Genomic DNA, 24,917 nt, shown 5'->3' on the forward strand with positions numbered 1-24,917 from the left:
CTGGGCCATGAAAAGTGGGAAGGCTGATGAATCCATGGTAAGAGACTGCAGTTAGCTTATGTTTACAGCAAAAATATCACCTTAGGGAAAGAACAAAGTGAACTTGAAGAGTGAGATGGATGACAGAGACTAAACTGGGTGGATCAGCACCCTGGCATCATGCAATCTCATTCTCTGAGCTCTTTGTAGGAAAGAAAAAGATAAACCTTAACATGGTGGAAAGAAAATTACACAGACTCTTACGGCACTTAAGGAGATCCAATATTGTTTGGAGAGCTATCTATTCAGATGGGTTAGAGATGGGTTAACACTGAGAGCCAGTTCAGTCCCTTGCAACAAAAAGGCAAGATCCCATGGGCAGCAGCATTATCCCAGCACCACAGGCTGGCAGGAGGGCACCAGACACCACAACATTCAGCCCTTACCATGGTCAGCAGAGATAAGAGACAGAGTTGTGAGAGGAGGTATTTGATTTGAGTCCCCCCAACACCACAGCAAATCTGTAGTGCCTACCAGGTACTCCTGCCCCACCTGAGAAACAGCACACTCCTCCCTGCAGCATCAGTGGCCAAGTTTACCACGGCAATTCTTGAGGTCAGACAACTTCTTGCTTGGCAAGATCCATGACTGCTGCTGCTCACCTCTTCAAGCCTGACTTGGTAACCAGAAGCACCTGAAACAGTTATCTGCAGCAAGCACTTATCTAAGGGTACAGTTTTGGCAGTCAGAGCCTTAGGCACATTCCTATTGTTCCTATGCCTTAATGCAGGCTGCTGAAACCCCACTGAGACAAACCAAGCAAGCTCAGCACAATCACTATCTGAACACCAGCACAATCAGCTGAGCAGAAATGCATGGGTCTCAGCAGGCCATCTCTCCACTTCCAGAGCAAGATAAGGGGAGGGCAAAAATCCTAGGTGCAGAGGAAGAACACAAACTAGCTGAACAAATTCTAGCTGATAGGAAATCGGAGTGATGATATGTTGTGGAGAAGATCAAAACTAATCTGAAAGTAAGTCCAAGGCTTTATTATCTGATGAAAGATCCTGCTTCTTTTGTCCACAACAGGAACGAGGACTTGTCACACTGTTGTTGCACATGTTGTTCCTCAGTCATCTTCTGAGCTGACCAGAACTGTACTGGTTGCATTAAGGACACATAACAGGAAGATAACAGTCATGAGTCTCCAAAACACCAATGAAAAACCTAAAATTGTGAATACCATAGAATAAAAACAAAGCCCTATTCTTTGCACCAATCAGTAATACACTGTACTGGAAACAGGACTGAGTCCTTTGAAGTTCAAAATATCAAGGCTACTCCTACTATTATAGCTTGATGACAGGAAAAAGAAAAACTACTCCAGAAAGCTTGCAGTGTCCAGCAAGTGACAGATCTCTTGGTGCCCTTCACCATGTCACCACCACACCAGGTCAACTGAGAGAGCAGTGTCCCTTCTCAGAGTTCTAATGCTGCACCATGGTGCATCTTCCTGTCCTGCAGATGCACAGTGACACAGCTGAGTTCCACTGGGTGCTGCAGAAACAACCTTGCCTACCACTGTCAGCTGTGCTGGAGGAGCAAAATTAAGCCCTATAAGGACACTGCTAAAAATAATCAAGTTTAGTTCTGCAATTAGAGTTGAATATAGTGAAAGCTGCAACTTTCATAAAGACAACTCATGATTAGACATGATGTCATGCATTAAAAATTTAATCCAAACAACTTGTCTGTTTCACTACAAATAGCAAACTTGAATGTCCTGGCAAACTGTAAGGACATGATTTACAAATACTAGGTAATATTTGGATCTTGCATTATAAGCAGTGCTCCAGTCTTTCTGAGAAATAAAAATGACTTCATTCTGGGCTTAACTTGGTCACTTCAATAGACCAAAACTTCAGAGACATAAACCATAACTGGACATATTGAGCTCAATAGATACAAAGTTTTGTTTTGGTCACAGACCACACAATTAGCATCCACTCTTGATATTTCCAATCACACTGAAGCTTTTTGCTTGATGGTACTGTTAGACTTCCAATCAGGACTGGCAATCTGGTATAACCTCACAGCTTTTTGAACTCTAATGGCTGTTAGTATTAATAATTATATGATATGCAGATTCTGAAAAGCAGTTTTGCTTTCCTTTTCTTAAATTCACATAACAAGTAATTGGCTACTTTTCCCAAACTGCTTTGCCCTGCCACCTAACTGTTCCCCAGAGCCCCACAATGAAACCTGACCCTCTCTGAACTTTTTTTTAAATCTAAGTTTGAAAATTTTCCAAATGAATGCCATTAACTCCATGCTTTATGTGACAAAGAGCTATGACAGAGAGCAGGCCAGAGGACCGTGTACACTTACAAAGAAAACTCTTCTGATTCCAGGTGCCAATCTTTCTGTTTTTAGCTTCCAGACCAAAGGCAAAGGGGAGTTGAGAAGAAACACCAGAGGCTTCTGATGAATATGCACTGATGAAATTGGATTCAAATGTAATGTGACCTACAGAAAAACACAGAAATATGTGAATACTTCCTGGATTTTGAAACAATGAATCAAAGGTAATTTATATATATACATATTATGACTTTTAGCATTCAGACCTCTTGACTCAAGATTACAGACAAATCTACTTCCACAAAGTCAGTCAACACAGCACAGAGAACATAAAATATGAAATAGTTAACATTTGTGCTCTATGCTTGCAAAGCACTGCTAAAAAGAAAACCTTGGCAAATGCTGTTGAAAAATATCTTATGCAAAAGGTCAAACCACTAAGCTGAGAGTTGGAGAACAAGGAGATAAAAAGAACTGCAAAGCAAACTCTGATTTCTGGTTTCTAGATGGTAGTCTACAAAGCTGGCTTAGAGTATAAAACCTCATCTGCTGATTCTGTTAAGGGCATAAATCTAGCCTGCAACACAAATAAAACTAAACAAACAAAACCCAGGAGGAACAAACCCAGAAACACAAGCGAACACTACATTACTTTATGGAAGGAATTCTAAAAGAAATTTTAACGTACACTTGGGAAAGAAAATGCCTGTGTTCAGAGGCTAAAAAGATACACAGGGTAAATGATCTGAGGAAAGAAAGTGGACATCATGGAAGTGAGGCAACCTGTTAGAAATGGCTTTGAAACAAGCAGTTGGTAGTTGCTGGAAGTCCCTCCTGCCCAGCTCCTCGTATCCCAGTACTGCCCTTCCAGAAAGGCGTCAGTGTTGGACAAAACCATAACCAAACACTCAACAGAACAGCCTGTCCTTTTTTAGCATATACAGACTTGCAATTGATAGTACAGTGGTTTCTGTGGCACCTAATAAGCTGTTCAAACAGTAATTTAGTTTGATACTTCATCCCACATTACAGGAAAAAACCTCTAGTGTGCAATGGAGAGATGATCTACCATAGACTGAGCAGGGATGCTGATGTCCCACCATACTGGTGACAGGCAGGTTCCCTGACAATCACAGCTCTTTCTTAAAAAAGTACAGAGGAAGCAAACATGAACACAACCACCAGTTTGAGTGGTGGCAAACAGAAATGATCACAAAGATAATTCACAATTATTCTGTATCCTGCTAGAGAAATTAAAAGGATATTTGAGATAGAAAAGAGCCACTATGGTCAGAACTGCACACCAGAGAGGTGCTTGTGTGAGGGAGAGTGGTTTGAACTGCAGAGTCCAAGTGAAAGCCTGGACTTCGACTATGCATCAGAGGCATTAAATGCCTCTTCCCACTACTTCTTCAGAGACTGGAAGGCTTAACAGGACTCTAAGGTGTTAAAAGTTATGACATCAACACAAGCACAGGTTCAATGCTTCAGCTGCACCAGCACCTCCAGCCTGACACCAGCCCTCTCTTTAGCTGTGCCTTGCTGAGCTTTCTGCTGCCACAGCTGTGCTCCCTCTGACTTATCCCTTGGCTAATTTCTGGCATGGCTGCCTCCATCCACAGCACTGCAGAGGAAGACCTTCATCCCTACTCTCTCTACAGCAATCTCAACAAAATACCATTTCTGCTGCAGTGTCCCCACTGTGGCTCTAGTTAGCTGAGTCCCAAGTGATTCCCCCTCCCCTGGACACCTTTCTGTCTCAGCTCAAGAGCGATTCAAGACACATCCTTTCTCATGGCTGCAGTTCACAGCATCTTCAGAACACAACACAAATTGATAGAAAGATACTGAATTGCTTTCAACCACCAGAAAAAAAAGGTTTCTAATTAATAGCACAAGAGATAACTATAAATTTTCCCCCTTTCTTTTTTTATTTTCACTGGCAAAATCCATGTTACTAAATATTTATGGAAGCTTTGCCCAGAAACTCCAGCAGAAACTAATCCTATGTGTGTTCAGTGCTGTAAAGAGTGTTTTGAAGACATGGTGTGAATCTTTGAACTCACTGAACTCTGTGGCAAAGTTCCTAACTTTTTTTCTCAAACTCCCATATAAGCTTAAAAAAAAAACCCCAAAACATCAGAGATCCAAAAAGGGACATTCTCCACCCATTCCTAGATTTTCAAAGAAGCTTATAAAGTATACACATTTGATACTTCTTAACAACACACTACTTCATTCAAAGTCTTCTGCATCTCGGGCAGCTCTGTGACCAGTTTGGTCAAACAATACCAAAAGAAAATGAAACCAGAATCATTAAATGGACTTGGACATTTTTAGGTCACCTAGTCCATTTAAAAAACAGCTGCTATTGCTTTGCCCATATTATTTTAAAAACATATTAAGAGACAGCATTATTACCCAAGCAGACAGCACCACAACAGTTCAGGAAAATAAGTCAATGTCATCCAACACATTCCTCACTCCCAGTGAAGGGCTCATTTGATCACAAAGCTGTTGCACAGCCAACATTTTCATTGTGCAATCAATAGCTAGGCCAGACCTTCTGGGCATGTGTGTCAGCAATGGCCCTCTCAGCAAGGCTCAACTTCAGCAGCTGTTTGTCAGAGGAAGCTCCTCTTCAGACTCACGTCTGGCCCCCTTTGGCACACACTCCTCCAAATAATACATGACTAACTTGTGAGGAATACAAGGATTTGGTCATAGCTGAAAATGACAGACTAAAGCTATTCTGAAAATCTTAGAACAAAACCTACACGTTCCTCTTTAAAGCATCCAGGTACAGGTGGGGTGTGAAGCCCAGGGGCTGTGTCCTGTTTGCTAGGATGCATTTTCCCTACATCAGTGCAGTGCCACCAAAGCTCTGCCAGCACTGCTGAGCCAGCTGCCTCTGTCCAGAGTGTGCTGGTCACTGCTGCCTGCACATTCTGCACAGTTCCTTTAAGGTCTCCAGCAGCAGCAAGGTTAAGGAGGCTGCAGAGGCTTCTGTCCCCAGAGATCAGTTTCATGGAAGGCTGAGTATCACCACAGAAACCAACTACAAAAACAGTCTACGGGCTCCTGCCCCGCTACTCTGGTAAAGCAATTTGTACTATGTGAAAGGCAAGGACACAAATACTGAAAACTGATCAAAGTAAATGCTGCTGTTAAAGTACCATTTTGTTTTGCTGACTTCAAGGCATCAAATCACAGGCTCTGTGTTTTGCTCTAAAAAGATGAAAGCTAAGTGCCAAGGATTTGTAAGGTTGAATTAACTATTCCGGCATGAAGACCTTTAGATAAATTCATAGCACATTTTTCAAAACAACCATTACAAATCTGTGCTAAAAAGCCAGGACAAAATATGCGGTGTTGTATTGAATTACACAGTCTAGGCTTGAACAGCTGTTCTCTAAAAAAGAAGAAAAAAAGAATTTTAACTCTCAGATCACATAAGTACATTTTCTGACTTACAAGTGATGCAGTAAAGACAGATTTATGACATCTTAACTCATTACTCTGTTGCAAAGATTAAATTAACTCGTTCAAAGCAGGCAAAATTTAGAGCTGAAATATGAAAATTTACACCTGTCTCTTCCCTAAGTGTTCTCACTCCTTTTATTAATACAATATTTACAGAAGTTTATTCTGGTATTACAAGTCAAATAAATTAATATGAAGAAACTTATTTTTACAGTTCACTTGTGTCTATCAGTATAGGAGATTTGGAATATCTACTAAAATTCACTAGAAAAATATAATGTTAGTACACTGGCCATAATAGAATTCAATTAAGGGTTTATCCATTAATCCAGCTCAACTGGTGGGATCTGGTACTGCATCACTTTTTTATCAAGTACTTTGCGAAGGGTCCTTTTCTTCTTCAAATAAAACTAAAGAAAAAGCATACTCTTTAGACAGGGATTGTGATTCAAAGTGGAATACTGTTTTTTCCTCCCCCTCATATTTTTGCTATGCTCGCTCAATATTGTGTTACAGATTTGATACCAAGCCAGCTATAGTAGATCACAATATCCAGCTTTTGAGAGCCAGCAGTTTCTGAGAGAGAGTTTGCTGATTTTTCCAAGAAACTCAAAATATGTTCACAGTGTTACTGCTTGAATGTAACTTTGCTCGCAGGGTTACATATTTGCATTCTTAAATCAAATGATTGTATAAGCAGGTTCCTAAAAGCACACAAGATCCTACTGCTTCCCTTCTGGGAAGGTTCTCAAATGCAGACTCTTTGTTCAGACAGGGCAAGCACCAATTTTTGAAAACTCAGCTCAGCAATTAGACAGAAGATCTGCAAAACAGTATCAAAGAAACCACCAACTGCAGGGAAACTGCAATGGCACTAAAAGCAAGCACTCATATCCCCAGAGAGTTACTTTCTCTTCCACAGAACCCAACAATGCGCCACCTTCCCAGCCCTTGCCAGGGACACACCATGCCACCTTCTCTCTGCCAGAGCAGCACTCATGGGTGCTGCTGGAGCAGGGCCTGTCCCTCTGGGAGAGAGCTACGATGCATGAAGTACAAGGGAAAGAAAGACCCGTTCTTCCAGGATGAGGCACAACTCAATCCTGAGGGAATGGATCTGAGTCCCAGGTAGCATCCACCCAGGTGCATGGGGGACTGAAGTTTACTTCCAAGGCTCATGTAACACTCTAATTTTAAAATCGACCCTTTGCTTATTTTACCCCACGTACACGATTGCAAATGGATTGGCATTGCCTGGACCTTCTCGCCCACACACTACTAGAGAACCAGACTGACTAAACAGCAGTTATAGCTCAGTTTTAAAAATCATGGGAAAGATTCACCCCTGGCATAATTCCACTGAAGCTACTGGCATTAAACCAGAGACTGATGAGGTCCCATACATTACTTCATGAAAGAGAGAATACTATTGCACAATCTACCACCCAGACTGGAAAACTAGGCTCCATAAAAAAGAAGATAAGAAAACAGAAAAGTTGATAAGGACTGCCCAACTATGACCTGTAGCCCACTGCACTCTCCTCATTAAGTACTCTGAAAAATCTTTGACCACAAGGTGTTGGAAAACTCCTTTTCCCTTCACCCACATTTGTCCTACATAGTGGCTAAAGGTCAGGGTGTGCTGTGCTAGACACAAAGAGCTTAAAAATCAAGTCCTACAGCACATGAATATGAAAACATCCACTAACAAACTATTTGGAATTATGCATGATGTTCCCATTATTAATGATTCAGAGGAAAATCAGAGAATCACAGAACAAGCTGAGTTGGAAGGGACCCTCAATGATTATCAAGTCCAACTCCTGGCCCTGCACAGCAGCATCCCCAAGAACGCCTTAGAGCATTGCCCAAGCACTTCTTAGACTCTGTCAGACTTCCCTGGGGCTCTGACCACTTCCCTGGGGGTTCAAGTGCCCAGCCACTCTCTGAGTGAAGAACCTTTTCCTAATATCCAACCTAAGCCTCCCCTGACACAACTCCAGGCCTTTTTCTTGGGTCCTGTCACTGGTCACCGCAGAGAAGAGATCAGTGCCTGCCCATCTCTTCCCTTCATGAAGAAGTTGTAGAATGTGGTAAGGTCCCCCCTCAGTCTTCTCTTCCCTAGGCTGAACAGACCAACTGACCTCAGCCACTAAACAGCCCCAAAACATGTGTTCAAGACAAGAAGCAAACAAGTCCCTTCACCTCCAGCAGGGATGAAGCATCATCCTTGAGTTTGGCACTTACTCCCTTGTAGAGCAGCAGTGTTTTTAATGAAGACCTAAGGCATCAGAACCAGCTAGAAAACTGACCTGCCCATACACTGACTCCATACTTGTATCCAACAGTTGGATGAGAGAGAGCCCTTTAGAACAAAAGCCAAAGGGCTTGCAGCATAGTCAAAAATTATCTGTAGTTCTGCCTCCAGTCTAAGCACCAGTATGTTTCTTGTCCCAATATTAAATGACCAAGCTGAGGGTCTGTGTAATAGGATGGAATTGCAGCACATTTAGATCTCCTCATGTGGCTTGTAATTCAGCTGCTCCAAACAACAGACTAAAAAAAGCAAATTACAAATAAAATTTAGTACTATAACATTATCAAAGACATCATGTGCCAGATGAGTATGCTGTATGACATTAAACATACTGCTCTGTTCCTGGCAGCAGAGTTGCCTGTGTCTGGTTCATAACTGGTGGTTTCCTGCACCAGTGATACTTTCTCCTCAAAAGTGGAAGAGCAGGCAACCATGCTGGTAAGGTTTTACTGGAAATGCAGTGCCTGTTCAGTAAGCAACACAGCTCACACAGCATAAGAAAATTCTGACATAAGGAGACATTACAAAATAGTTCTTCTAGCTTCATGAAAATATTGGGCTATTTCTGCCCACAGCTTAGTCACATCATTTATTTTCTGACAAAAACATAGCAAATTAATGTCTGATGTTCCTAAGTTGTTATTCTAAGCTGGAGCAGCCAAACGCTAATAATTTATGCAAATACTTAGATAATAAAAGCTATTCCTCACACAAATAACCTGGCAAATATGCAGGATAGTTACTCAAGTCCTGTTTGCAATCAAAAGGTGTATGACTTTCCAGGACAAGAATAGTAAGAGTAAAAAAACCTGAAGGTTTGTATAAGGACAGAACACAAAGGGCAATAACTGTATTACCGTAAGTCATACTGAGACAGTTCTGTAACAATCATCTTGAAAATATAACCCAAAGAGTTTACTGATAAATTTTATGTAGCTATCATACACACACTGCCTATGTTAGCTTGGTTTACCTGAATTATACAAAATCCAGCTTTCCCAGTGCATACACATTTCAATTAAATTTTCTCTGAATGTGTTCTGCATTACATACTTTGACAACCAGAATTCTCTTTCTTCCTGAAAAAGAAGATTTTTCAAAAACTTCTATCTGCAGCAAAGAAAGCAGCCTCTGCACATGCAATTCTATTCAGCTTTGCCAACCAAATGTAACTTTCACATGATAATCCCCACTTTGTTCACCTGCAGAGCAAGGGCTGCCCACACTGACCAGCCCCATGGTTTGGGGCTGTGTGCACACACATCCAAGCCACAGAGACAGGAAGAGCCCATCCAGTAAACAGCAGCAGCCTCCCTCTTGCTCTCTACTCTCTACAGCCCTGCAAGAGCACATCAGCACCTGCAGCATCTTGCATCAGAGGAAAACAAGGGTCCAGTTTACAGCTTCCAACACAACATTTTAAGCAGCAGTCAGCAAAACCCAAAACTGTGAGCAGCCAGAAGACTCACACTGACGTTTTTCCTTCTGAAGCCGCTAGTGTTCTGTGGTAGGCCTGGCAGGGCTTCAGCCACCGCTGCACGCAGCTCTGTCAGCTGAGAACAGGGCTCACTTTCTGCACACAGCAAACAGCCCCATTTCTAAAAACAGAAAAGAGCGAGGCTTTGCACAGCACTTTCCAAGTTGTGAGATGTCACTGCTGCCTCTTTAAGGACAGACACACGTCAGGCACACTCCTGTAAGGACATAAGGCTCTGTACAAACAGGCTCCTCTGGCCAACACAGGGCTTCCTCTGGCAGTCCTGGTGGGCAGAACACGAAAGGACTGCCAAATCCAGTGACCAGCAAATCCTGAGCTGGCTAAAAACAACATGCAAAGACTGCAGTCCAGACAAACAAGATGAAAAAGCCACATTAAAATAGGTAGGATTTCATGCAAGCACAGAAGACTCAAAGTGCTAACAAAGAGAGGAGGGAAAAGAGCATTGTAAAGGTTTTCAAACAACAAGCAAACTCCACTTCTTAAAAATATGGTAACGCCATGTTCATCATGAAGGCAATTAAGGCATCAATGTCATTTTAATGTATCAGCTGCATGGGAGTTGCAGCTTTCAGCAGACATGGAGTTATCTGAGACAGACACTGAATGATTGCCATTTCTGTGGCACACACTTCCACTATTTTTAAGGCTTTATAAGGTCTGTAATGTACTTTTTTTTTTTATTCAGTCCAGTATTACAGCTGGGCTCTTGGGCACAGCTGTGTGTAAAGAGAGTAAACAGCAGCCTGTGAAACCACCCTGGTGAGCCAGTGGAGCTACCACAAGCTGTGGGCAAGCTTTGGAAATTACCCAGGATCAAAGATACACGTGATGAGGAACTCCTGCTTTCCAAGCAACAAATACAGGGTGTTCCTGGAGTACATTTGCCACAGCGTCACTCACAGCTTGACTCTAAGACCTCACTGGCACAGAGCACTGGTGGAAGCAGTAATTCATATGGACTTCCCATTCTCAACCTTCTTAAAAACACCATGAAAAATAATTACATAAAAAGCAGTAGACAACCTCAAATTTGACAGAGAGGCTTGCAGGTGGCCAAACTTATTTTCCATTGTTATTCTGTACACCCAGGATGACTGATTATGTTGCCTCTGCACAACTTCATGAACCACACAGGATCAAGGAACAAGAAGGAATGGATGAAGTGACCGAATTGACCTCTATGGACTCAGTATAACAGGAGAGCTGGCCAGCTGAAGAGGCTGAAGGTTCAAAACCCCTGACCATGCATTGAAACACACAGGTCTGCTGCTATAGCTAGAGCTCCACTACTGCTGCCAAGCTAAGGTGGTCAGAAAGTAGAGGCAAGAAAAGAAAAACATTATTGCTAAGTTCAGAATTTGTCTGTACCTTGGCAGAGGCACAGTGCTTTGTTCTATCTCTCAAAGCTTCTTCTTCTAAAGCAGCAACTATTTTTCTTCAAAGTAAAGGCTTTTGACCTACCAGAAGTACTAAATATACCCACGTGCAGCACTGTATATCTATTCAAACAAATGAATAGGTAACAAAATCCTCACTAACTCCAGCTGTCAAGTAACAAACCTTGAATTCCTTCCTGCCTGCTGTCAGCACATGACCTCCAGGCTCCCTCTGACCATGACTCTGGTGCTGCAGGTCAGCATGTTTAAATATGCCCACAAAGTGGCCCCTTTATCTGAGCTGAATCTCAAGGCTGTTCCTAGATCTCCGGATGCCTGAGCATGAAACAAAACATTTTTCCCTGACATAGCCTTGGGTATAGCTGCTGTTGTATTAAACTTCTGAAAACAGTTAAAACAAACACATTGGGAAATACAGTAAATATGCAGCATAATAGGCAGCATGGACTAGGTTTTCACCACCTTCATCACCCAGATCTTCAAAATCATCAAAACCAAAAACACTGTGACACAGAAAAATTATCCCGAATTCAGGATCAGCCTATTCTAATAAGCCTATTCCAGGAGCTAACAGCCATTTTTATATCATGTTTACTCTCAAAGAAAATTTTAAGTCATTATTATTAACTTTTTGCTGAGTAGCACTGATTAAAAAGCAGGGGGAAAAGGTCCATCAAATTATTACAGCCTCAGTGGTGTTACTTAAAATTATAAAAATAAAGACAAGTCCTTAGTATTCCTGCCTTCATTTCATATAACACATGTTAAACATCTGTATCAGGCATAACATCTTACAGTTTTTGAGGATGAGGATGTCAATGAAAACAATAGGGAATCCATTGCCAGGAACTCTGATTCCATGTATTCATATGTATTCAATCCTAAGTATTCACATGAGATTAACTTTACATGCCCCTCCTCTCTCCTGTTAACTATTTCAATTGTAACTGTGTGCCCGAAGCAGCTCAAGAAATTCAACCAACAGGCATAAGAAAAGAATCCTCCATTTTTTTAGGACTTGATAATAAACTTGAAGAGTGACTTTCATTTTAAAATAATTTTATGCTCTTCTATACACATTTTTCTGGTGCAAATTTCTAGAGTTTCCAAGTGACTCTGCAAACAATAACTCTTCCTCAGAACAAACAGCTCCATGAGGAAGCAACTATCTCCTTTCTAAAAAGTGAGAAATTGAAGCAGTGAAGATACCCAAAGCCAAAGAGAAAGTTATTGTAAGAGTTCAGTAGTTCCTGGCATTCAGCTGAGACCCAGATCAGTACAGAAATGCACACACGCACTCACTTCCCCAGGAATATTTGATCAAATAAAACAAACAAAAAAGGCTTGCATTTTTCTTGCCAAGTTCAATATAAACACTTGAGGCTATTACATGCACCCGTATTCTATTTCCTATGATAAAGCATGGCCAAATATGAATTGTGATAAAAGACATTTCTAAGAAATATTTGAAAAAGATTGGAACTTCGGGGGTTCTTTCTTGAAGAAAGAAGACATTCCCAGTCTCAACATACAAGATTTCATCCCCACGAGATTAAAGAATTAAAATACAAACAAATTCCCTGAAGATCATAAATGTGATAACAACATTTCGTGATACGATCTTTTATTTACCAGATTTCTGCCGTAACACAGAAGTGGTAAACTACTGATTCAGTTTCACAAAGACTGTTCAGAATACACACTCCTATACATTTCCAGTCTGTCTTTTGTCTCCTTTTCCCCAGTTTATAGGGAAAGAAAAGCACCTAAATCTTACTAACCCTTACTGAAAAGCCTGTCTGCATCACCCCTGCCACATGCCCTCCCCCTCATCAGCCACCCCTTAAATTTGCAAATGCTTGTTGTCTGTATATTCTACAGGAGTGTCAAAGAGAGTTAAATTAATGCATCCACAGATGTTGCATCTTTATGAGAACCATGATAACTGCACAAGTATGTTTAATGCATGAACTCTCCAAGGAATTTGCTAGGGGAAGTTTACACTCCTCCCAGCAAGTAAGGAATGTGTCATCTTGCAGCATTCTAGCACAGTGCAGGTTAAAAACAAAACAACCCAACCTCCTCCCCCAAACCAAGCCTTCGCTTAAAGATCTTGCATTCCATATCATTAAAACTTCAGCCAACCTCTGAACAAATACATGATTTATTTAAACATGCTTTCAATGTTGCTAAATCTAAGTAATGTGCTGTCAAACAAAACCACTGGTTTTATTCTGGAGTCTACTGGAAATACTACATGACAAACAGATCTCTACCTTTGCTATCAGTCTTTGCAGGCAACAGGAAATACCTCAGCTGGTAAATCAAGCTCATGTAACTTAACGTGATGGGTACATTCTACTTTTAGACAAAGGGCCACTTGGAGTTGGTTTCTACAATAATGGGAAAGATAACATTTGCTCTGCTTTGTTCTCAGAGTCTGATCCTCTAAGTAAAATGTGATCTTTCCAAGTTGTTTACACTCTTTTGCTCAACACTGTTGCCAGCAAACCTTGCTCCAGCTTCCTGTGCATTTTTAGAGCAGCCATCTCCAAGGGCCGTGACTGGAAATTGCTCAGGAAATGGGAGAAGGAGGCTATGGGTTTCAGATGCTGAGATCTGTTCAGTGCCCTACACTTCAGTACACCCCCAAAGCACACAGACAAGACAGCTTAGGGCAAACTGCTTTCTTAACATAAGCACATTAGACGAGGCTCAAGCAGCCTCTTTCTGCTGGACAGCAAGTATTTTTTCTCAAAGCAAAGTATTTAACTGCAGCATTGTGCAGCTCTGAGCAGGCAGCAGGGCACAGCCTGCATCCCCGTGCACGCGTGACCGGCTCACGCTGTGCACGCACAGCCACACCAAGCTCCGCGGCACGCCAGCAGCGCCAGCGGCACCAGCAGCGGCCCAGAGGGAAATCTACATCTGGGCTTAAGCACATGCACTTGAGTCACGCTGCTCTCTCGGGAGGTACAAGCTCCAACTGCAGCCCATTTCATCCCAGCCCTGGGCACCCTTTAGTAACCAAGAAGTTACAAGTTCTCCCAGTACCACGGCCCCACAGTGCGGGCACTCTTCCGCCCACTTTCAATAAAACTTGTGATTACCTTGTGAGATCTACTCATACCAAATTTGCCTATGACTTAGCAATGGATCTAAAGTTTCCTGGGAAATGAGAGAAACACCAAAAAATCTACAGCAGAATCACATACAGTTATTTAGTTCTCATTGGAAACTATGCTCAAACCCAAGCACCCTCCCCCAAGCAAACAACCCACAAAACCCAGAGAAAACCAAAAAGGCCTATAATTTGGTCTTCATGTCCACGGAACTGATCATACCTACACTTTTTTCAGTCATCCACAGTGTACTTAACAGGCTGATCATTCAGTGCCTGGCATACTAAGAAAGGTTTTAAGAAGACCAAAACAAAAAAAAAAAAAAAATTCCAAAACAAACCCCTGCAGCATTACCACCCCCTCCAAATATAAAAATATCTGTTCCTCATTCACAGTCCCACCAAACAAGCATAATTCTTCTATTCATCTCATGACAGTAGAAGATCTGACAATTTTGATTAATGGAAGCCAATGAGATATCTACTGAAAAAACCGTAAATAATTTTTCTCGTTATAAACTAGACATTTAAGACCATATATATACTGAAAATGAACACTGCAGCTGAAGTTTCATGGACGCATACAATACACCTTGAGCTGAAGTCACCACAAACCCAACAAGGCTGATACTGAAGTCAGTGGAAAGACTGATTCTGGCCATCAGAATCTGCCTTTATTTTAATCACTAAGAAAGAGTCCAGTTGAAATTTCTTTCAGCACAGATTTAGAGCCTCTTTTCCTAAGTTTCTCCCAGTTAGATCATCATCTTTGTTCTGTCTTTAGAAATTCTCTAATTGTGTACCCACATGTTGCTCTCACAGGACACAGTACTAAGGATTTGTGCGTGTAATACTGTAAGAACCTGAACTAACAGGCTCAGCTGTCATGGCATGCAATGTTTTCTTTGCACTTTGGTGCTCTGTTTTGATGTGTTTTGAAAGTAAACAACAGCATGGCACAACTTTACATCAAAAATTTTATTCTACTGTTGCTTTCAGAACAGCTCAAGTTTTTGCCAGTCCCTCCAAGTGCAGCACACATAAACAAGTAATTAGACTACCACAGTCAGCAACACTTGCTTTCTGTACAGCAGTCCCCCCTCAGTGAAGCACTAAGGCTGTATTACACTGGTAAAAGAATCTAAACTTCAGTATTTGTTTATAGTGGTCATGGCAGGGATCCAAAGGTATTCATGTTAATTTACAACACATTTAGGTAAACGCTGTGCTTTTGAAGACAGCCAATTCTGCAAAGACCTGTGGGAGATCTAAATCTGTTTCTTATTTCCTTTGCCCACCCCCTGCCTTTTTTAAGTATACTTTGTGGTTGTGAAAGATAATGAAGAGGGTGGCTAGGTATGGAAGCAGTTTATTCATATGACACGTAAAGTGTAGGTGGACAGTCTCCATGCAAATTGTACATGGTTCTTTGTGGAACTTTGGTGACAATTCAGTAATAACTTTATGCAGCAAATTAACATATAACAATCCCATTTGCAGACATTTCTCCTTTACCTCTCTTTCATGATGGCCAAGACCCTCCTTGGGGTTTCTGAGATTGAGGACGTGCACCTCTTGGGGCAGGCTCGTCGTGCCCCGGCTTGCACAGCCAGACAGGACTGTAAAGCTTTCCAATAAGGCATGGACTGGGTGCGAATTGTTAACAGGCGATAAGACACATTCCCTCTGAGGCACAGGACCTGCTGAGAAAGACACAGACACACATCACTGGGAGAAAAAAATCAATGCATTGTTTATACTTGCCAAATAATGAGGATCCTTTTGTTCAGAAAATCCAGAGGAACGTAAGCAGAAGCTTTGTGTTCATTCTCCACAAAATTAAGACTTATTCCCATTGCACTTCTATGTTGTCCTGAATATGCTAACTTATTTGTTCATTTCTCTCTGAAAGTCTAAATTTTCAAGTATGAATTCCAAAAATGAAGGTATTCTTTTTTTACCAGAGGGGAAAACAGAGAGGGGGAAAACAGAAAGGGAAAAAGTCTAAAAAAAACACATTAAACAAAACCAAAAATAAACAAAACAACCAAAAAAACTCAACCAAAACCAACTAACAACCCCAAAAAACCTCCCAAAAAAACAACACACCCCATACACCACCCCCCCAAGAGCGGTCGGGGGAATTGGTTTCTCTTCGATGTTTATGTCAAACACTTATCTGCAACTGTAAATGCCATCATGTGTATATAACAATGAAAACTTTCTATCTACCAGAAAGGTAATTATGTCAGGAAGGATTTGGGTGAGCTGAATTTGTTGCTTTTGAAGCAGTGCTGATTTATAGTGAGCATCATTCAAATACATTGTACAAAACAGCAGGCATCTGTCACATGATGAAATGAAATGTTTGTTTACTGAGTCTATTTTGTGTCTGACAGCAATTATCTGCACTGATAACAGTTATCTAGTCCAAAACAGAGTGTACGCCCTTTCAAATAATCACCACAGCATGATGTAGTGCCATATTCTTATATAGTACGTGAGACCGTGTGATGTGATAGAGCAAGATAGCACAAAAGCAAAGCATACAGAGCAGTTTACATTTAAACTATATCCCAGGAAACTAAATCAAGACAAATATTTATGAAAAGCAGCCCTGCTTTTCCAAAACGGCTCAAGCCCACCCCTGACAGTAACAGATATCTGTATGTTTTTGATTCAGAAGGTCGCAGGAGAACGGAATTGATTTAACCCCTAATTTGCACCAAAGGTACTCAGATAAGATTTAGACTCACATGAACCAGTCAGTTCAGAGGCTGCCAGGCATAAAAGAGAAATACAAGGCAGAAGTATAGTTTTTTTTCAAATTGTGCACATCTGCAATTGAAGTAAAATGCTTCCTTTGAACAAAGCTCAAAATAAAGAAAATCCTCAACTGATTAAATGGAAGAGCTCTATCTGGTTTTGTCAAGTTTAAAGCCAACTACTGTAGCTACTAGAGATCATCTGCAATTGGTGTACACTTAGGTTTAATTGCATTAGCACTGACCTACACTTTGCTGGTTAAAACTATGGTTCTTTCAAAATACAGCTTGCAGTTGGCCATTTACTTACAAATCAAAGTCTGTCTTAAACCAGACTATCTGGAAAAAGCAAAGCCCTTGAGCACAGGGAGATTTCTGCAGTGCCTCGGGCCACAAAGAGACCATTCCTGAAACCCACCAGTGCATAGTGCATATCCTATGAGCTCCCACAGAGCAGGAATATTTGTAGAGGCAATGCTCAAGGCATAAATTAACCATGCATGTGCTTGGGGTACACAGGATAAACAAACTTTCTTCTCCCTAAATAAGGAGCTTGGCAGTAGCACTGACCAAGTAGCACTGACTTAAGGTTTTCTGGTTTTTATTTAGCTCCTTTTAAAGAAGACACATACAAAATGCAACCAGTCCAAGCAATGATACAGTTAGGTCTAAGAAAAAAAAAAAAAATTAATTAAAAACTTGCCTTTTGTAACAGCTGAAGAAATACTGAGGATTTGAAACAGTAACAAAACCAGTAGAGAGGCTGCATTTTCCTGATGTACAAGAGCAGATCAGAGAACTGACTGATCAATTAGCCCAGTCGCTGATGTGTAAGTCCTACAGCGCATCACATTACACAACCTGCACAAAACACTTCTCTAAACTCCACAAGCATTTCTTGGGCTGGGAAGGAAAGGAGCACTTGTTCATTGAATTGTTTCTTTTCAGCCAGAATGTAATTGATGGTTAAGATGTTTCAATCATAACACACACTCACCCACAAAGAACAGGCGCAAGACTGAACAAAATCAGAAATGGAGCTGCTGACAAAAATGTGCACTTAGCAAAGGTTGAGGAGAAAAAGTAAATACCTCCCTTGTGATTTCCTTGTGAACACCTATTCCCATACAGGACATCTACTAATCCTCCCCTTCAGCCTTCATCTGGTACTTACTCTGAACAAATTTAATACATTAGATAGAAGACATCTGGATTTTCCCCTCACATCCTGCAAGGGGAAGATGATTGTGACTGTCTCATTCAGGCTGTAACTGCCTGCTTTGCTGGCACTTCAAATGCACATTAAGAAATCCCTCTGCTCTGCTCAACATGCAAGATGAAAACAGTCCCAGAGGGAGCAGAAGTTCACATCCTGGATAACTGTGTGCAGCTGAGCTTATCTGCACAGGGACGGGCAGAATGAGGCATGCCTGCTCTGCCTGCACTCCACCCTGGCTGGACAGGGGCCAGATCTCCAGCAGAAATTCCGTCACCTCACTGGCAGCAAGCCCACGTGCTGTGCCACTCCTGAGCAGGGCTTACTGGTGTAGGGCCACTCTGAACAGTGCACCTCAGAGCATCTGCCTGCATACCTTGGCAGCCTGGGGAATGTCCCCTCTGTCAGATCTGTTTGGAGGGAAGGGGTGCACAGAGCTGCTCTAAGCCGCTCAGTCCAAGAAAGCAATGTTTTGGGGGAATTACTGCATTTGATAGAACTGCATACGGACCAGACCAGTCTCGTAAGAGAAAGGGATATAGCCCTAGAAATCTGAACCAATGACTGGACTACCTGGGGGATGCTCCCCTGCAATCAGACGTGGTGTGAGACTGCCCACATGCAAGCCATGCTGTGGGGGTAAATGACTGAGAGATTGCTCCAGCTAAGTTTTGCCAAGTTTGATACAGGTGCCTGAGTAGGTGTGTCCTGCCCATACTGCCCTTCCCAGCAACTCAAGACTCTCACAATCACCGTTTCTCTTACACTGGCAATATCAAACCACAATCCTCATGTACTGCTCTTGGCATACCTGCCCAACCACCAGCCTGGGTGTAGTGCCATGCCCTCATACACTGGCATGCCTCGAGGTAGCAGCAAGTTAAAGGAAAAATTATTTCTAGATCACAAAGTCCACTGAATGCTCAGCCTGTAAGTGGCACAAGGCGGCTCCTTCTGCCACCTCCTCTGCATTTATGCTGTACTTTATTCTTATACTGCATGCACCACAACAATGCCGGAGCTATTGGCTCAACATTCATAAACTGCATTTCTTTCCAGCCCTTCCTACTGCACCTGCAGGTCTGCCCCACTCAAAGGAGGATGCTGCTACAAGGCACTGTCACTCCAGTGGGAGCAGCAAGAGCTCTCTTCTACCCAAATCAGCAACTTCTGGCTCCGTCGCAGATCCTTCATCTTTCTTCCTTCCTGCCACTCTTCTCCAGCTAGAAACCCAGCTACTTCCTCTGTGTAGTTTAAATCCTACAAAATGCATATTTACCACTCTGAAAAAAAACCAAAACAAAGTCCTCCCTAGGATACTAATCTGTTTGTTTATCACCTCCACACCACCTACTTGAAAAGCCAACAGGAAACCACAGCCTCATTTACCTGGGCTTTACTGTCACTCTGGCCTCCACAAACCCCAGGATGAGGCTTTGCCAGTTTCCCACTCCAGCCTCACACCCTGTTCCTCACCTCATCTTGCCAAAATTCATTATCAATGTCCAATTAACACATCAAGGTTGCCTTATCAGATCTAAGTATGTACAGATATTCTCCTGCATCTCCATTACAATCAAAGCACTCAAGGGTCAAAGATATCTTCCAGTTTATCCCTCCAAGTGAGGTCACAAGCCTTTAGTGCCTTCTCTGCTGAGAACTCAAGTGTGCACACACAGCCATCCTTGGGTTTTGTTTAACTTTGGAGCATGTAACCACTTAATCTTGTTAGTGAATCCTGGCTCCTAACCCAATCAAATTTTAGTTGCTTAATGCCTTTAGAGGATGGAAAGCAGGTTAGGCAGTTTTATTTATAGGAACCAATTATTAGCTATGCATTTTCCAATATAATACTTATTGCAAATGTTTAGTGAATTCAGAATTCTAGAGAATTGTTGAATATGGAATTATTTTTCACTTCAAATTAATATTTTAAAAGAAATCAGTGCAGACCCAACCTGTTTGACACTGTGTAGCTGTGGCCATCTGGAACATATTCAATCCAACTTCAACATTCTTGTTTCCCATATCATCCATGCTACTAATGAGTAACATGTGTTCTGCTGTAAGAAGGTAGCAGAAATGGGACTAAGACTAAGGGGGATAACACAACAATCCAAGACCAACTTGTAACTCTGATTGATTTTATTCAAACAGTAAAGGGTAATGTAATTTCTGTTGTATTTCCATGGTGATTTCTTCAGTGTTGTCAGCTGAAAACCATGAGCAGCTCCCGCAAATTGCAGGAATCTGTGCTGGGGGCTCCACAGCACATTAGCATAGTCCCCATATGCCATAGCAGAGGGTACAAGCCACACCAGTGGGATAGAACACTCCTCAGAAGGACAGCTTTATTGTAATTGATTTTTGAATGAGAGAATGACAATAATCTATTCATTAGGAATAAACCCAGAATTCATCACTTAATGCTGAAAGGCACATTAATATGTGGAGGAGGCTAACTCAAGCAGAGACTTCAGTGTGCCCAAATGACAGACTTTCACAAAAGGGAAGGTTAAATCTCTCAGTGACAACGATGGCTGGATCAAACCTACTTTTGAATGACAACATGGAGGGGAAATCATTTGAATCTTGAACTAAAAAGCTTCACAGAGCACTTGAGCAAGTCTCAGCAATAACTTCTTCCCTTGATATTCACCACTCATTTCTTAAGTTAAAAGTGCATGGGCAAAGGGCCACTGTTCTGCATGGAGCAATTGTTACCACCTACACAAGCTTCTTCTCATAAAGGGTTTCTCACTGAGGGAAGCATTTATACCAAAAAATATACACAAGAGTTGAGGCAAATAAGAATTTACAGAGGGAAGTGACAACTATCACTACCAGAGAAAATGTTAGTCACTACTACTTATTCGGTATGGGTGGCTCTGTAAATACTAAATTCCTTCCTGTACACACCTTCACAGAAGACCACCTGGAAAGCCAAATTCCTAGTAATTTCAATGTAGAGGATAATGGAGAACCTCCTCTATTAATATGAAGAGCAGCTTTTATTAAAGATAACCATGAAAAAAAGTCTCACACTCACAAGCAAGCACTTGAACAAGACACCAATGCTCAGGACCAGTTCATTCTGCAAGCAGCCTTTGTGAGACGAAAAAGAGAAAATCGGGTGCTAGGAAATATTACACAGCTTTGTATTGAGAGACAATGGCATAGAGGAAACCTCAGTGTTTCTGCTCACAAATAGGAGAAGCACCTCCACAATGATCAGCAACCATAAGGAGCTGGGCTGTCCAAGACTACTCCTGGATTCCATGATTTTCCTCTCTGAGTAAGTGTGACTGCCGTAAGAAAGATGCAGGGTACAGAATATCAGATCTTCATACTGGCCAGGAGGAAGACTAAAGAAGATGACTGTCTAAAGCATTTTGTATTTGTATAAATCTACACATTTCCCTTCAGATCCTTAAATTTCAGGGAGTTCTTTTACTGTCACATCTAGTGCATATTTTTCACGGGGGACCTACTTTTGACTGAATCACCGTTGGGGTAAGGGTGAGAGGTTTAAAACTGCAGGGAGAAGATTCACAAACATGGACTAATTTTGGCTATTCTGAAAAAAACAAACCAATCCAACCAACCAAAACACCCAAGATACCAGACTCCACAGATATCTATTTGAATTCAATGAGCTATAAAACTTCTACTGAGAAAAAAAATATCCTGAAAAAATATCCAGTACAGGTGGCAAGATTTGATTGTAGAAGGAGTTAAAACATACAAGTTGTACTAACTAAAAACATGTGCTTTTGCAGAAACTCAGCAGAGGTTTCCTATTCCAGTGCATCGAGCTCACTAACCTCCAGCAACTCCACAACACCATCCCTGCACCCTTCCCCTTTCTTCAAGGAACAAAAAAAATTCTCTGGATCTATGTATTAACCTACATTTTTCACCTTTACACTGACATCTGGTGCTAATGCTATGTGCAATTAGACCTTTGCTCCATGCGCTGTCTATCCCTAACCATTATCCTCCAATTAATTCCTATTCCACTATTATCAACTCTGCCCAGACTTATTCCATGTGTGGACCAAACTATTCAGACATTTCAACACATTAGATTACACTTAATCTCCCATGTCTTTTGATCCTCTATTCCTCTGCAGTTTCTCTAGACATTTCTGTTATACATAGTAAAGTCTACCTAACATCATCTGCCAGCCCAATGGCAATCATTCAGATGACATGCCCCATACCTTTTTAGGTTGCTATTTTGCTTGGTACAAACTCCTGATGCTGGCTTCTCCTTCTAAGCAAAATAATTTTTTATGCCTGTCTGGTGGATGTATTGCAAAACATCCACTCCCATAGCTCCCAGCACTGGTAAAAGCATAATATTTATCTCTGTTTAGCAAAGACGATCTAATTTCAAGTGTTACATGCATGGACCTCACAGTTTTTTCCATGTAGAAAAAAATTCAAATTACATTTTTAATCAGAAATTCCTTCTTTCACTTTTTGAAAAATAAGCTTATATTGATCTTTTGTCCTTATCAGGACATAAAACTGATCCAAGTTTAATAGGAAGTGTTAACTCTCAAATAAAACTCAATTGCTATAGTAATGTGCTGGTACTTAGAAAATATGAATTAAATCTAAACTATCAATTTAATGAAAAATTGCAAATTATAAAGTCACGCTCCTTTGTTATGCAGCAGAACTATTTCAACACCTAAGCAAGCGAGGCAAAGACAGGCAGTGTCAATCAGTTAAGCATCTTGTTTAACAAAAGAAACTCTAGGTGTCTTGTTTATACACATATTAAGCTAACTAAACATAAAAAGGCAATGAATGAAAAACCTGTTTGGTTTAACATCCGCTGAGCACACTCTCAGGACATTGCTACCCGTGAGGCATAATCTTAGAAAACAAACATCTGCACCTGGAAAACAAAGAAGTCTTTCAAAAGCAGATGTACTCTACCACAGAGCTACATTTTATGTAACCTCTGCTGTACTTCGTTCCGACCAGTACTGTCAGAGCCCTACCTTCTCTTGAGGTTTGCAGCAAAACACTGCTTACAGGAACTCTTCCTAGTATTTTTCCATGGCTGAATGTGCAAACTCATCCCCATATGCTCTTACTCTCTCTTCCCATTCCTTCTCCCAAGCCAATATTTGGAAAACATTTCCACTAACAGAAGATCATCTTTTTAATGCTCATAAACAGAACAGCATGTATGCATTGACTTTCATTTAAACACATCCAGAACGCACAATTTCTGGTTTCCATGTCAGAGAACTGAAAACAAAGTGGTCCACCAGTGTTCCAAAAAGGATTGTTGAGTTTTTCCCTTTGTTATCCTCAAGTAGTAGGAAAAAAACCCCAAGTTTCAAGCAATTAGTGTAAAAATCAAATGCAGATTATTCTCTTGCACCAATCTTCTGTGCCACGAAGCACCCATACTTTTTTAAACAGTGTTCAATGTTAGACTGTGGGCTTCCCTGCCCCCTGGCCTTGGCTGTATTTCAGAAATGCCTGACTCAGATCACAAACTTTTAACAAGACTGTAAAAGATGCAAAAATTATTTCAGATAACAAGCAATACCTAAACATGCAAATAAACATTGGGCCTTAACAGCCATAAGAGAAGAGAAGAAGCAAATTTAGCATTCAATTTTCATCACTGTTAATGGATAAAGTTGTCTTCAGCAAAGTGATTGTGCATAGAGGAAGAAATGAACACACACAAACTATTTCTAAAATTTCTTGTTCATTATTCCCAAAACCATTCAAACTTCATGTTATAAAAGTCTATTTTCTCTAGAGGTAGCCTGTAAATTGTCTCATATTTACCCCTCTTGACCACAGAAAGATAGGAAATTGCATGGAAACAATGAATGGAAGTGCACTTTTTATCAGAAAACAACAGGAAGCATTCTGCTTGATTTACATGAACGCTCTGTATTGGGGCCAAAAGGGGAAAAAAATTGTATAAAAATTTAATGCCTGCTTAGAGCAAAAAACTCTAAACCAGGTTTCAAAACCATTTTATTTTTGATAAATCAGTATTGGAACTTGTCAAACCACCCTATCCACACCACTGCTTTTACTGTATTCCTAAAATTAGGTAAATTAAAGATGACAGAGAAGGAAATCACAGATTTCATAAAATCAGTTTCAGGAGGCAAAGAGAGAACCATACTTACTTTCATGACCAGCCATACAAGAATTCATCAAAGAGCATGCACAAAAACACACATGTAAACTTCAGCAATCTCTGCTTATCTAAGGAAACAAGTCTTCTGAGTCCCTCTCAGCAAAATGCTACCTATTTAAATTGCAAATATATACTTCAGTTCTTTGCATACTCATGGGTGTGCTTGAAAGGGCTGATACTAGTTCTAATGATTTTCAAACCAACACAAGTGTTGGATTCCCATCTCAGGCAGCATCAATAGCACAGATGAAGGTACCAAAACATACAGTAATGGTAAGACTACAAAATGCACACACTAGACTGGGGGGCAGGGGTAAGATTTCTGGCATAGGTGGATTCTGTTGATTGTTTTGCCTTTTTTTTTTCCCATCTTTTCTTAATCATAACGATTAAAAATATCCCAAGGCAATTTTTCAGAATTGCAAGTAGCTGTCATATGCTTGATCCCTATTGACTTTCATTTGGAACTACATATGCAGCCATCTTTTGCTCAAAATACAGTGTCCAAGGGGCATTGGTTGTCCAAGGGGCACTACTATGCAATGAAGAGTTGATCTTATCTGGTGACTAATGAGAGCAACCTTAATGAG

The 24,917-nt window shown here is 41.1% G+C and overlaps 1 protein-coding gene across 2 annotated transcripts in view; it reads right to left on the reverse strand.

The window, feature by feature from the left end:
- TGFBR3 (transforming growth factor beta receptor 3) overlaps window positions 1–24,917 on the reverse strand; it is a 102,393-nt gene that overhangs the window by 45,553 nt on the left and 31,923 nt on the right. The window contains exons 3-4 of one of the 2 annotated variants that reach the window (XM_030226465.2): window positions 15,675–15,859; window positions 2,368–2,505 (exon numbers count right to left, since the gene is read on the reverse strand). In XM_030226465.2, the coding sequence (XP_030082325.1) occupies window positions 2,368–2,505; window positions 15,675–15,859 (323 nt within the window). Of the gene's footprint in view, window positions 1–2,367; window positions 2,506–15,674; window positions 15,863–24,917 lie in introns of both variants that reach the window. The other variant, XM_030226464.2, reaches the window with a different exon arrangement.

This window comes from Serinus canaria, chromosome 8 (assembly GCF_022539315.1).
Source record: "Serinus canaria isolate serCan28SL12 chromosome 8, serCan2020, whole genome shotgun sequence".
Lineage (NCBI taxonomy): Eukaryota > Metazoa > Chordata > Aves > Passeriformes > Fringillidae > Serinus > Serinus canaria.